Source organism: Erinaceus europaeus, chromosome 17 (genome assembly GCF_950295315.1).
Source record: "Erinaceus europaeus chromosome 17, mEriEur2.1, whole genome shotgun sequence".
Lineage (NCBI taxonomy): Eukaryota > Metazoa > Chordata > Mammalia > Eulipotyphla > Erinaceidae > Erinaceus > Erinaceus europaeus.
Genome location: NC_080178.1, coordinates 3,706,795 through 3,719,831, shown reverse-complemented (window position 1 = coordinate 3,719,831; position 13,037 = coordinate 3,706,795). Strand labels below are relative to the sequence as shown.

General features: G+C 62.9%; 1 protein-coding gene across 1 annotated transcript; it reads right to left on the bottom strand.

Moving 5' to 3' along the window:
• Nucleotides 1–1,299: 1,299 nt before the first annotated feature.
• Nucleotides 1,300–12,381, bottom strand: RELA (RELA proto-oncogene, NF-kB subunit). The gene is made up of 11 exons (XM_060176038.1): nt 12,189–12,381; nt 11,646–11,672; nt 11,421–11,572; nt 11,180–11,328; nt 10,406–10,497; nt 10,056–10,187; nt 7,594–7,698; nt 7,294–7,506; nt 3,849–3,929; nt 3,690–3,764; nt 1,300–2,631 (listed from the first exon to the last, which is right to left on the bottom strand). Exons 1-11 carry the CDS (start codon nt 12,199–12,201, stop codon nt 2,015–2,017), a joined length of 1,656 nt encoding a protein of 551 aa, XP_060032021.1. The 5' UTR covers nt 12,202–12,381; the 3' UTR covers nt 1,300–2,014.
• Nucleotides 12,382–13,037: the final 656 nt, after the last annotated feature.

Genomic DNA, 13,037 nt, shown 5'->3' with positions numbered 1-13,037 from the left:
AGCCTGAGGGCATCACTTGCCAAGTGCAGCCTGTTCCCTGGGGCTGGCTGACGCCCCACTGCTAAGACTCGGGTCCGAGTCCACTAATAAATAGGCTGTGGTAGGATGAGCCCCTGGGTTCTGAGAAGCAGAGCACTGGAGGATCAGGAAGGCTTCCTGGAGGAGGCAATGTGGGAGTGAGTTTTGAAGGCTGAGTAGGTGTTCACCGGGCAGAGAGAGGTCAAAGGTGCCAGTCTGGGACCAAGCTAGAGGCCTCTGGGACCTGGGACCTGGCGGCTGGGGTGGGTCAGCAGGGTGGAGGCTGCCCTTCGGGGTTCAGGGCCTTAATTCCCAGCCTTTCCCTGGTGCAGGTCCCCCAGCGTGTCACGTGTTTGCTGTTGAGAGGGAGCGAGCCGGGGTGGGATTCCGACGTGAGAGCCGGAGCAGTGGCTGCAGCGGAGGCCTGGCTGGGCCCCAGGGAGGGAGCGGGGTCCCGGCCAAGACCAGGATTTGGACGGACGAGCACGATGAGGTCACTCGGAGTCTGGGAAGACCCGCGAGAGGCTCCCGGAGGTCGCCGCAGGGCACTGGGAAGCCTGGAGGGGGCGGCGGGCTCGCGGGGCGCAGCCTCCCGCTCGTTCTCCCAGCGCGGGCCCCGGACACCGGCGCCCCTGGTTGGACCAGCAGGCCCCGCCCACACTCCTTCAAGCCCCGCCCCCGGCGCCCCCCCCCCCCGCTCGTCCGCCCGGGTCCTGACCGGGACGCCGTGCTTGGGTTCCGCCCCGCCCCGCCCCGCCCTCGAGACTGGGCCCGGGGTCGGCTCTAGCACATTCCGGTCCCCCAACATTCCAGCGCCACCTCCCCTGGCAGGTCAGCAGCACCCAGGGCGCACTCCTCCGTGCGGCACGTCCCGCTGACCCCGACCTCACCCACAGGGCGAAGCCCGGAACTCGGGGCCGTGGGTCTGAGAACCGGGGTTTCCCCGGCGCAGGGCGCGGTGTGTGCGCATGCGCGCTCGAGAAGGGCGCGCCGGCGCCTCGGCCCTCTGCGCATGCGTGAGCCCGAGCCGGAAGCGCGTCCCGATCTGATCTCACCCTCTGGGCCGTGGCCCGGCTTTTGTTTGGGCTTCCCGGGGCTTCAAGCCCCATCGGTGGTAGCAGCGCAGGGTATCAGGGTCTGGTCGGGGCCTCCCCTCCCCTCCCGTCCCCTCCCCCTGCTGCTATAAGCCACGTGGCTCCTGCTGGGCCGCCGGCCCCGCCCGGGACACTTTCCAGTGTCACCCGCGTGCTCCCTGCTTTCTGAAAGAAGGGTGATCTCTGGGCAGCTTGGCAACGAGTTTATTAGTTTAGAATGGAAAGAGCAAGTCCAACTGCTTTGGTTCTTTAGTAAAATCCTGGCTGGAGAGCGGCCTGCCCATCCCACCCCCTGCTCTCCAACCAACTCGCCCCGCTCTTAAGGCACTTGAGGAAAGGGGGGCAGACGTGTCTCTGGTCACAAGTCCTCTGTCCGGCCCTCGAGTTCTGCTCTGTCGCGGCTGAGCAAGGAGCCGGCTGGCGGGACAGGAAGGCCAGCCCCTCAGATGCTGGTGCCGCAGAGGGCGGGGAGCCGGGCTGACTGTGCGGTGGTGCAAATGAACCCCTGAACTTAGGAAGACGCTTGGAAGTAAGGCTGGGCGGCCTCAGAGGCCACAGCTCCTTCCTGTCCTCTCTAGGAGAGCGCAAGGAGCTGGAAGGTGGGGACAGGGCCCCCAGATCCCTACAGAGACAGGAACTGAGCATCAGGACAAGGGAAGAATGACTGAGTCCTTCTGGCTCCCCCCTTTCCAGAGAAGTTAATGCTTCTACTTAAGCACCTCCAAAAAGAGAGAGAGAGAAAGAGAGAACTGCCAATAGTAAAATACAATGAAACCCAAGGGCGCCATTACCCAAGTCGGTGGAACTGGCTGGAGCTTTGCCCCCAGCACCCCTAAGTGCTCACTTTGGGGGGCTTTGAGCCCCTGGAAGCTGGTGCTCTGGGCAGGGCAGGGGCCAGCCCCTTAGGAGCTGATCTGACTCAGGAGAGCTGAGAAGTCCATGTCAGCGATGGAAGAGAAGTCTTCGTCCCCCGTCAGGAGGCCATTGGGCAGCCCGGGGGTGCCCAGGGGGGCAGGAGCTGGGTCGGGGGGCCTCTGGGACCCCGTCATCAGGCGAGTGATCGCCTCAGGGTACTCCATCAGCATGGGCTCCGAGGTGCTGGGGGCTATGGAGACGCCCTGGTTCAGCAGCTGCTGGAACTCGGAGTTGTCAACGGAGGACAGGTCGGTGAACACAGTGGGGTCAGGGTTGCCGCCAAGCAGGGCCCCCAGGTCCTCGTCGGCGTCAAACTGCAGCTGCAGCAGGGCCTCACTCAGCGTCCCTTCCCCAGCCTGGCCGAGCTTCGGGGCGGGCGAGGGCCCGGCCTGCGTGAGGCCCGGGGCTAGGACGGGGCCAGGGGCTGGGGCCTGCGCCAGAGGCGCCATGGCTAGTGTAGGGGCCGGGGTCTGGGCCGGGGCGGGGGCGGGGGACGGGGCCAAGGCCTGGGGCTGGCTTGAGACCTGCCCCATATACACCATGGGGTTAAACTCCTCGAAGTTGATGGTGCTGAGGGAGGGTGTGAAGGGGTAGGGCTGGGGTGCTGGAAGAGAGAGAGAGAGGCAGGGTCAGAGCCCACCCCGTCTATATGCCAGGCCCCTGTCCCGGGTGCTCGGAACCGGACGATCCACATGGGGCTCCTCTCTAACCCAACCTGAGCTCTCCTGTGGTTAGCTCCCCCTCCTCCTTGGAGCCCTTCTTGACTACTGCAGTCACAACCCCTCAGCCTTTCTGAGGAAGAGGTGGTCTCAGAGACCTGCTAGGTAACCCCCCTCTCCCGCTTTACAACGGAAGCAGCAACACTGGAGGGTTGTGGGTCCCAGGAGCTGCGCGGGAGCTGCCGGCCTGCCAGTTGCTGCCCTGGCCCTGCCCCAGTGTCTGCATTCGGCGACCCTCAGAATAAGGTGTTTTTTTTTTTTTTTTTGCCTTCAGGGTTATCGCTGGGGCTTGGTGCCTGCACTCAAATCTACTGCTCCTGGAGGCTGTTTTTTCCCTTTTGTTGCCCTTGTTTGTTTATCAATGTTGTGGCTATTATTGTTATTGATGTCATTGTTGTTGGCTAGGACAGAGAGAAATGGAGAGAGGAGAGGAAGACAGAGGGGGAGAGAAAGACAGACACCTGCAGACCTGCTTCACCGCCTGTGAAGCGACTCCCCTGCCTGCAGGTGGGGAGCTGGGGGCTCGAACCAGGATCCTTATGCTGGTCCTTGTACTTCGTGCCATGTGCGCATAACCCGCTACGCTACCGCCCGGGCCCAGGTTGTTTTTAGTTTCCCTGAGGGCGACGTTGATCCAGTTTGAAACCTTGTGTCCCCCGGTGTCTTGTGTGGGGGTGACTGACATGGCTGGGCACGAGTGTCCACGATGGAACAGCAATCCCCGAGCCACATTCTCAGAGCCCCCAATCCCTGCAGGTCTGTGACTGGGCCTGGGAATCTGCACTGTCACAGCCGCGGGTCAGCTGTGACACGGGTAACAAGGCCCACCCTGCCGCGCTCCCAAGAAGCCCGAGTCCAACACAGCAAGCTTCGGGCGCGCACCGGACGCTGGGCCAGAGACACCTGAGCCCACACTTCTGGCGGGACAACAGGACATGCTCACCTGGCTTGGGGACGGAAGGGGCGCTGCGGGTGGGCACGGCAATGCGGCGGCTGGGAGGCCGAGGGTCGGTGGGCCCTGCGGGGCAAGGCTGGGTCACTCCTCGCCCCGCGCCCAGGTCTCCCGCCCGCTCCCGCCTTTCTCCCCGACCCCCGCCCTCACCGCTGAACGGGCTCTTCTTCATGATGCTCTTGAAGGTCTCGTAGGTCCTCTTGCGCTTCTCCTCAATCCGGTGGCGGTCATCTGGGGAAGACACAGGCTGAGTGGTCTCGCTCATCTCCGCTGGGGCCTCCCCGGTACCCCCGCCAAGCCCTCAGAGACCCCAGGAGGGAATTCTGGCCGTGAGCTGAGGCTGCACGTTCTGACAAGTGAGAGGAGTGTGTGAGACGCTCCACACTGAGCCACCACCCCTCTCTGGGGACCCACCGTCTGTAGGCCGCACCCACCGCTGGGGGACCAGACGCCTCCGGGGGCCATTCCCCAGGCCTCCTCTTCACTCAGATCTGCTACCGCAGCCCCCAGAGGCTGAGGCACAGGGTATTCCAGCCTGGGATCCCAGGTTTGATCCTTGGCATCGCGAGTCAGAGCAACGTTCTGCTTCTCTCTCCCTATCTTTCCCATCAGTCAGTCAATCTTAAAAAGATTCACCATGGGAGTCGGGCGGCAGCGCAACAGGTTAAGCGCAGGTGGCACAAAGCGCAAGGACTGGTGTAAGGATCCCAGTTCGAGCCCCCGGCTCCCCAACTACAGGGGAGTCGCTTCACAGGCAGTGAAGCAGGTCTGCAGATGTCTCTCTTTCTATCCCCCTTTCTGTCTTCCCCTCCTCTCTCCATTTCTCTCTGTCCTATCCAACAATGAACGACATCAACAACAGTAATAACCACAACAAGGCTACAACAAGGGCAACAAAAGGGGGGAAAATGGCCTCCAGGAGCGGTGGATTCATGGTGCAGGCACTGAGCCCCAGCAATAACCCTGGAGGAAAAAAAAAAAAAAAGATTCACCATGGGGGGGCCGGGCAGTAGCACACCGGGTTAAGAGCACATAGCGTGAAGCTAAGGACCGGTGCAAGGATCCTGGTTTGAGCCCCCAGCTCCCCACCTGCAGGGGGGTCATTTGACAGGCGGTGGGTGAAGCAGGTCTGCAGGTGTCTTTCTCTATCCCTCTACCTTCCCCTTCTCTCTCAATCTGTCCTACTCAGCAACAGCAAAACAATGGGATTTAAAAAAAAAAAAAGGCCTCCAGGAGCAGTGGATTCATAGTGCTGGCACTGAGCCTCAGCGATAACCCTGGCGGCAAAAAAGAAAAAAGATTCGCATGTTCGAGGACTCGAGCGCTGCTCAGCGCTGGTCTTGCACCGATGGTGCCGGGACTGACCTCAAAGCCAGCCTCAGCCCACAACCATGGCGCTTCCGCACATGCTGGGGCTCGGACCCAACACCTGTGCGCGGGAAGGTGTGAGCCCTGCTCAGCGCTGGTCTGTGGTGGTGCGGGGGATTGAACCTGGGACTTTGGTGCCTCAGGTTTGACTTCCTTTGTAGAACCATTATGCTATCTGTGTGCTCTCCCTTCTGAGCTGTCTCTCATCCCTGAGCGTTGTATTTCTCGCGGTCTAGAGTTCAGCCTGGAGCTTCTAGAACTCTCCAATGACCACAGCACTTGGACAGACCTGAAGTACTCAACACCATCAGTCCTGAGTCAACCTCACCCCTTGCCGTCCTGTCTCAGAAACTGGCTCTTCCTCCTCCTCCCTCGTTCCCCTGCCACCCACCTGCCTCGTCACCGGGGAGCCTCACCTCAGCATCTTTCTCCCCCTCTAGCCAGGCTCCTCTGCAGCCACTGGGGGGTGAGGCCGTGAGTGTGCGGCAGGACACCTGCTCCCCAAAAGTGGCAGGGAGCCGAGCAGAGGCGGCCGGGGAGCAGAGGAGCCGAGCTGTCACTGAAGATGAAGACAGAGCCTTCGCAGGGCGGGGCTGAGCCTACTGTGTGTCCCAGGGGCAGAGGGGGAGGGAGAGGAGAGGTGCCCAAGCTCCTCCCCAGCAGACTCCCTGCCTCTGACCCTCTACACATCACCAAAGCGAGCTTCCACATCTGCTCCTGTCCTGTGCTCTGAACCCTCGGGGCTCCCCACTGCCATCAGGAAGAAATCCTCAACATTCCGGGCCCTTCTATCGGGGCTCACACCCCACTCAGCCCCACTGAGTCAGCTCTCAGCCAAAGTTGCGTGGCAGCCATGGGCTCCGACACCCCCACCCTGCTCTGCCCTTCCTGTTCCCACCCAGCTGAGAACTCTGTCTGCCTCCAGCTTCAATGCCGCCTCTTCCAGGCAGCCAGCTCCAGCTCCCACACCCTCCACACTCACCTCCCTCCCTTCTGCACTGCATCCTGTGACCCAGCGGGCTGCTTTGTATGACTGTCTTCCTCGTGGGACTGAGATTCCCAAGGGCCACACCTGGCAATGACCCTGGCATGAAGTGGGCACCCTGGCATGAAGTGGCCATGTATGGAAGGTTGTCTGGGGACTGCTTGCCAAACTGAGATGGCCTCGAGAGCAGGAGACCCTCACGGGCTAGATGATGGGTGTGCAGAGCTGGGCGGTGGCTCGGGGGCACAGAACAGCATGTGTGCCTCGTGCCAGGCCCCGGGTTCGATCCCAACGCCGTGCAGAAGCACACGAACAAAGCAAAGGGAACTCCATGAGTGGTGCCTTGCCTCCCCTACCACCAGATCGCAACCTCTAGTCGTCCGCAGGACTTCACTGCTTTGGGGTGACATTTTCAGGCAGAAAGAGAGGCAGAGAGAGACCATAGTTATCTCATTGGCCTTCTAAGAATACAAAATAAAAACGGAACCAGGAAGGCTGCTTAGTGGCCTCACATTCTCCAGGGACACGATGTCAACAACAAAGAAGTGTAGCCTGGGAAGCAGCACAGCAGGAAAAGCATTGGGTTCTCAAGCACGAGGTCTGTCCTGGGTTCAGCCCCCAGCATTGTACGTGCTGGAGAAATGCTCTAGTTACTCTTCTCCCCCTCCCCCCCTCCCCCTCCTCTCTCTCTCTCTCTCTCTCTCTCTCATAAGCAAATAATCTAAAAAGGAAGGAAGGAAAGATGGAGGGGCTGGGTCATGGTGCACCCAGTAGAACACACACATATTACCGTAAGTGAGGTCCCAGGTTCAAATCCTGGGTCCCCACCTGCAAGGAGGAAGCTTCACGAGTAGTGGAGCAGATCTGCAGGTGTTTCTCTCTTTCCCCACCCCCTCTAGCAAAAGAAGGAAAAAAGGGTTGCCAGAAACAGTGGATTTGTGCTGTGAGCACTGAGCCCCAGCAATAAACCTGGTGGAAGGAGAGAGAAAGGGAGGAAAAGATAGAACAGGATGAGAAATGCCAGTAGCCAGCTTCGGACAGAGGATGGTTCTGGCTCTCCCTGCCGTGCACAGACATCCAGAGGCCCGTCCAGATCCAGGGCAAAGCCGAGTGGCCGCAGGAGTCGGGAACCGGCTGGCCGGGTTCCAAGGCGACCTCTGGGGGCTGCCTGCAGCTCTCGCGGAGACGGCTGAGCCCAGGCCGTCGCCTTGTTTCACCCTGCGCCCGGCCGGCAAGGCCCACCTGTGTCGGGCAGGTACTGGAACTCCATGGGCTCGCTGAGCTCGCGGTCCGAGGGCCGCCGCAGCTGCATGGACACACGCACGGGGGCCTGCAGGCTGGGGTCGGCGTAGGGCGGCGTCCGGAACACGATGGCCACCTGCCGATGTACGTCCGCCTGCGAGAAGGAGCCACGGGCCTCCCAGCCCGGCCCCGTGAAGTAGACCTCGATGTCCTCTGCGGGTGGGCGGGCAGCAGTGTGGGCACAGCTCCCCCCACCTGCAGACCCCCGAGGGCTGGGATGCCCGGCGCTGCCCCACCTACCTTTCTGCACCTTGTCACACAGCAGGAAGATCTCGTCCCCGCCCAGGCAGCTGCCCGAATTGCGGTTCACTCGGCAGATCTTGAGCTCTGCAGTGTTGGGCGCACCTGCAGGTGGGAATTGGGGAGCCTGAACCCCAAGGTCTCCAGGGAGGGCCTGCCTGCCCAACGGCAAGTCTGGCGTTTGCGGGCAGCTTGGCATTTGCAGGCAGCGCCTGTGAGTCAGGGTTGGGCCATGCCCGCTGGCCTCCCTCTGCCACCGGTGCCACTTCCCCGCTCAGCCCAGGGAGCCGCTGGATTTCACCTCACCCTTCTCCACCCAAACTAAGGATGGTTTCAGCCGGAGAGACGCCCCTGCGTCCAAGCCCCAGACTTGCTGCCAGAGGCCCCCGGGTTGACTCCCGGCACCACCATCTGCCAGAGCTAGGTGGGGCCCTGGTCTTGCTCATGAAAATTAACAGGATCTTTTAAAAGTGTATTCCTCAGGGAGTCGGGCGGTAGCACAGTGGGTTAAGCGCACATGGCGCAAAGCGCAAGGACCGTAGTAAGGATCCCGGTTCGAGCCCCCGACTCCTCACCTGCAGGGGAGTCCCTTCACAGGCGGTAAAGCAGGTCTGCAGGTGTCTGTCTTTCTCTCCCCCTCTCTGTCTTCCCCTCCTCTCTCCATTTCTCTCTGTCCTATCCAACAACGACAACATCAATAACAACAACAATAATAACTACAACAAGGGCAACAAAGGGGAATAAATATCTTTTAAAAATGTATTCTTCTGGGAGTCGGGTGGTAGCACAGCGGGTTAAGCGCACTTTGCGCTAAGTGCAAGGACTGACATAAGGATCCCAGTTCAAGCCCCCGGCTCCCCACCTGCAGGGGAGTCACTTCACAAGTGGTGAAGCAGGCCTGCAGGTGTCTGTCTTTCTCTCCCCCTCTCTGTCTTCCCTTCCTCTCTCCATTTCTCTGTCCTATCCAACAACAACAACAACATCAATAATAACTATAACAATAAGACAAGGGCAACAAAAGGAAATAAATAAAAAAAATCCCCCCCCCAAAAAAAAAATGTATTCTTCTGTTGTGGCTGGGAAAGTGGCTCAGCAAGTGGAGTGCAGGCCTTGTGGGCCTGAGGTTCTGGATTTCATCCTGGGTACTGCCTCCGCCAGAGTGACGCTCTGGGCTGTGCGCGTGTTCAGGCCTGTGAGCATCTGTCTCTCTTTCATATCAATCTCTATCGTATGTAGTAGCTACGTAAAGATACCACTTATTTGGTGGGCACTTTATTTGTCTTGTCACTAGCTGTCATTGGGGCTTGGTGCCTATTCGACTCCACTGTTCCTGTTGGTCAGTTTTTATTTTTCTAGATAGAGGGTGAGAAACAGAGGAAGAGAAAGAGATGGAGAAAGGGAGAGATCCTACAGCACCCTTCCACTGTGGAGTTCCGTGCCAGCAGGTGCCCCCATGTGGGGGGCAAGGGCTCAAACCCAGCTCCTTTTGCACAGTCCCACGTGCTCTGGCCGCCTGCTGACTCCTGGCTGCTTGTTTACACCTTTGTTTGACTAGCAGGGTGATCACTAGGCTTCAATGCCCACAGAGCTCTACCATTCCCAGTCCCCCCCCCCCCCCCCCGTTTTCCTTTTTCTTTGTTTTTGATAGAAGATGAGAGAAAGGAGGGGTGTAGGACACCAGCAGTACTGCTCCACTGCTTGTCCTGGGTCCCCCCAGCCCCCTGCTTGCTCACGGTGGCATATGTGCTATGGCACATGCTCCACCTGGCCCCCGTTTTACTTAGTTCTTACGAGAGAGAGAGAGAAAGAGAACACACAGCTTAGCTCTGGTATAAGGCGGGATTAGGGACCAAACCCAGGACCTCTGGGGCCTCAGATGTGCAAGCCTCTTACCCAACCACTGAGCTCTCTCCCTAGTCCCGTCTTATTTATCTCATGACAGAGCCAGAGCACGGCTCCAGCATGCGCAGTGCTGCGGATCAAAGCCAGGGCCTTCCCCGTGCTCTCCCTATAGAGCCAACTCCTGGGCCGCAGATCCAAGCCATTTGCAAACCCAGCAGCATGAGTCCTCCCGACCCCGCGGGGTTCGTCCTGGCTCCCCATTCTCAGGGCTCCACAGCCCCCTTCTTCCCATTCGCCCCGAGACTGTGGCTCCCCTGCCAGCTCTCGCCACTGTCCACCGTCACCCAGCTCTCTCTAGCCACGTCTGGCTCCCGGACACTTCCTGGGCAGCTCTGGGAACGCCAGGAGCGCCCGGCCTGTCTCCTTCCAGCCTGCGAGCCACTCCCCAAGGCCCTTCTGGGTCCCCTCGGCCTTGTTTCGCAGCTGGCACAGAGCTGGGTGCAGAAGCCAGGCTGGCACAAGACACCCTCACAAGGCAGGGCTGCCCTCGGAGGCCTCGCCCATGGGCCTCCCCGCCTCCCCGGGCCCAGCTCCCCTTCCCACCTCTTGTAGCCACTCACGGTTGTCAAAGATGGGGTGAGAGAGGACGGGGGGCAGGCGGAGGGGCCTGCCTGCCAGGTCCCGCACCGTCACCTGGAAGCAGAGCCGCACGGCGTTCAGGTCGTAGTCTCCCCGCTGCTCCTCTACAGGGACTGCCAGACACAGAGGTCAGAGGTCAGGGGGGGCTGCGAGGGCTGTCTGAGGGCCTGGAAAACGGGAGGCGTCCCAGATAAGGTGGAAGAGAAGGTTCTAGAAGCAGAGTGAGGGCCCCTCTGGGTCGCATCCCATCTTCGCTGGCCTGGCCAGAGAAGGAGGGATGCAGGGAAGGTGGGGTGGGGGAGAGCACAAGCTGAGGACCCAGGCGCCTCACCTTGGAAGGGGTTGTTGTTGGTCTGGATGCGCTGGCTGATGGCCTGCTCCAGGTCCCGCTTCTTCACGCACTGGATGCCCAGGTTCTGGAAGCTGGGGGCCCACCCGGGCATCAGGCCCCCCACTGCCAACGGCAGAGCCCGGCCTCCTCCCGGACTGCCACTAGGGGCCCTGCCAGCTGGCCCTCGCTGCGCTGCCCTGTGGACTCAGAGGCCCCACGCTGGCCCGGTCTGCCTGAAATCTTCTTTCTGGGGCCCTCAGCCGCCAGGCCTCCCTGCTCTCCTGCCCCAGGGGACGGAGACCCACTCCCCACCTCCTGCCGCCTGCTTGGTCTTCCACTGGGGTCGGACAAGATCTCCGTTTACGGCCCATCTCTGCCTTCCGCAGAAGGCGACTGGCCCGGCTGTTTGCTTTCTCGGTACAAGAGACGTGAGACCCCTTCCAGCCACAAGAGTGTGTGAGTGGGGGGGGGGTGTCCCAAGACGTTTTCCCCCAAGCCTGGTCACGCAGACGGCATTAAGACAGAGAGAGGCGCTGGGGCCAGGTGGTGTCGCCGCGGGCGGTTGAATGCCCGGGGTTACAATTCACAAGGACCCGGGTTCAAGCCCCCGGTCCCCACCCGCAGGGGGAAGCTTCAGGAGTGGTGAAGCAGGGCTGCGGGTGTCTGTCTGTCTGTCTCCCGATCTCAGTCTGACCCGTCTCTAGCCAATAAACAAATAAAGATGGGGGATGGGAGCCAGGGACACCGCACCGGCGCCAAGTGTAACAGCCTGACCTGTGGATGCAGCGGTCGGGGCAGAGCTCGGCCTCGTAGAAGCCATCGCGACAGTCTTTCCCCACCAGCTCGTGGGGGTGAGGCCGGTGAGGGGGGTCCTTGGTGACCAGGGAGATGCGGACTGTCCCCGGGCCGGTGTAGCCATTGATCTGTGCAAAGTACAGACAGCACCGGGGGAGGGTCAGGCGGGCCGGCGGCCTGCGGGGAGGGAGGGAGGGGGGTCCCCCAGGCCGGGGCCGACCTTGATGGTGGGGTGGGTCTTGGTGGTGTCCGTGCTCCTCTCGCCCGGGATGCTGCCGGCCGAGCGGCCCTCGCACTTGTAGCGGAAGCGCATCCCGCGCTGCTTGGGCTGCTCGATGACCTCCACGTAGGGCCCGGGGGCGGGCGCGGGCTCTGCGGGCAGGGGGTGGGCATCAGCCGGCCGCCCGCCGCCGCCGGCCACGGGGGGAGGGGGGCGTCCACTTACCCGACGGGAAGATGAGGGGGAACAGGTCTGCAGAGGGAGGGAGGGAGACGAGTGTCAGCACCAGCACCGGCGGGGCACGCGGGAGGGGACGCTGGCAGGGCCACGGACACCTGCTGCCCGACCACGGGGGACCGGGACCGGGGCCAGCGCCCCCCCCCCCGCCCAGTCTGGGAAGCCGAGTCCCGCTCCCTCGCCCGCACTTCCGGCCGGAAGACCCTCGGGCACGCCCCCTGCCCCGCGCCCCCTGCCCCGCGCCCCTGCCCCGCGCCCCTGCAGCGGGTCGGACCTGCGTCCCCGGCCCGGCCCCGGGGGGCTCGGCCGGCGGGCCCCCGCTCCCCTCACCCGCCCCCCCGAGCATCCCCGACGGCGCCGGGCCCCGCTGGGGGAAACTGAGTCAGGCCGCGCCGCCGGCCCCGCCCCGCGCCCCCATCCGGCCGGCCGCTCCCTGCGCAGCGCCCCGGGGCGCAGGAAGGGGCGGCGCGGGGCCCCCGGGCGCGGGCCCGCCCGCCCGGCGCGGCCACCCGCGGGTCGCAGGCCGCCTACCCTCGCGGTCCATGGCCGGGGTCCCGGGGGCGGGGCCGGGGCCGGGGTCGCAGCTGGGCCCGGGCGCGCGCTACAGCCGGGCCATTCGCCGAGGCGGAAATGCGCCGCGCGCGCCCGCCGCCGCGTCACTGCCGGGAATGCGGCCGCGCCTGCGCACTGGGGGCCGCCGGGGGCGCGCGGGCGCCGGACCAGCGCGCGCCCCCGCGCCGCCTGCCGGGAGGCGGCGCCGCGATCGCTCAGTCGCGCTGGGGGCTTTCGGGGGCCCCTCCCGCCGGCCTGGGGGTGGGTGATGTCACCGGCGCCGGCGGCTGGGCCAGGCCGCCCCCCCCCGCCCGCACCCCCCGCACCCCCGGCGCAGGGGAAGGCCCGGGGCCTCCGACCCGCCCGGGCTGGGGAGCGGGGGTGCGGGGCGCCCGGGGTGCGGGGCGTGCGGGGGGCCTCGTCCCCGAGCTCGCGGAGCCCCCACCCCGCCCCCGCCGCCGCCGGAGGTCCAGGCCCTGCGTGGGGCCCCTCCCGGTGGGCCCTGAATTCGGGAGTCATGTGGGGACTGGACAGGACGGGAAAATGTGACTCCTCTGCGGGGCCCGAAAACAGGAAGGGGAAAGTGAAAGCAGGCGGCAGCCCGCCCCCGCCCCCATTTCGGTTTCTCCCTGGGCTGGCCTTTCTCCTTGAGCGGGGAGGCAGGCTCTTCGCACCTTCGTCAAGTTGGCTTGGTGACACGTAGCCGTCCTTGATGCTCTCTTTTTTTTCTCTTTTTAAAAATATTTATTAATTCCCTTTGGTTGCCCTTGTTTTATTGTTGTTATTGATGCCGTCGTTGTTGGATAGGACAGAGAGAAACGGAGAGGG

Bases quoted from the DNA above. Each gene is read 5' to 3' on its own strand.
- RELA (XM_060176038.1), bottom strand. The intron at 10,498-11,179 runs GTCAGGCTGTTA...GTGGGCCCCCAG, and splicing joins CCCGACCGCTGCATCCACAG to CTTCCAGAACCTGGGCATCC. The intron at 10,188-10,405 runs GTGAGGCGCCTG...TGTGTCTGGCAG, and splicing joins CAACAACAACCCCTTCCAAG to TCCCTGTAGAGGAGCAGCGG.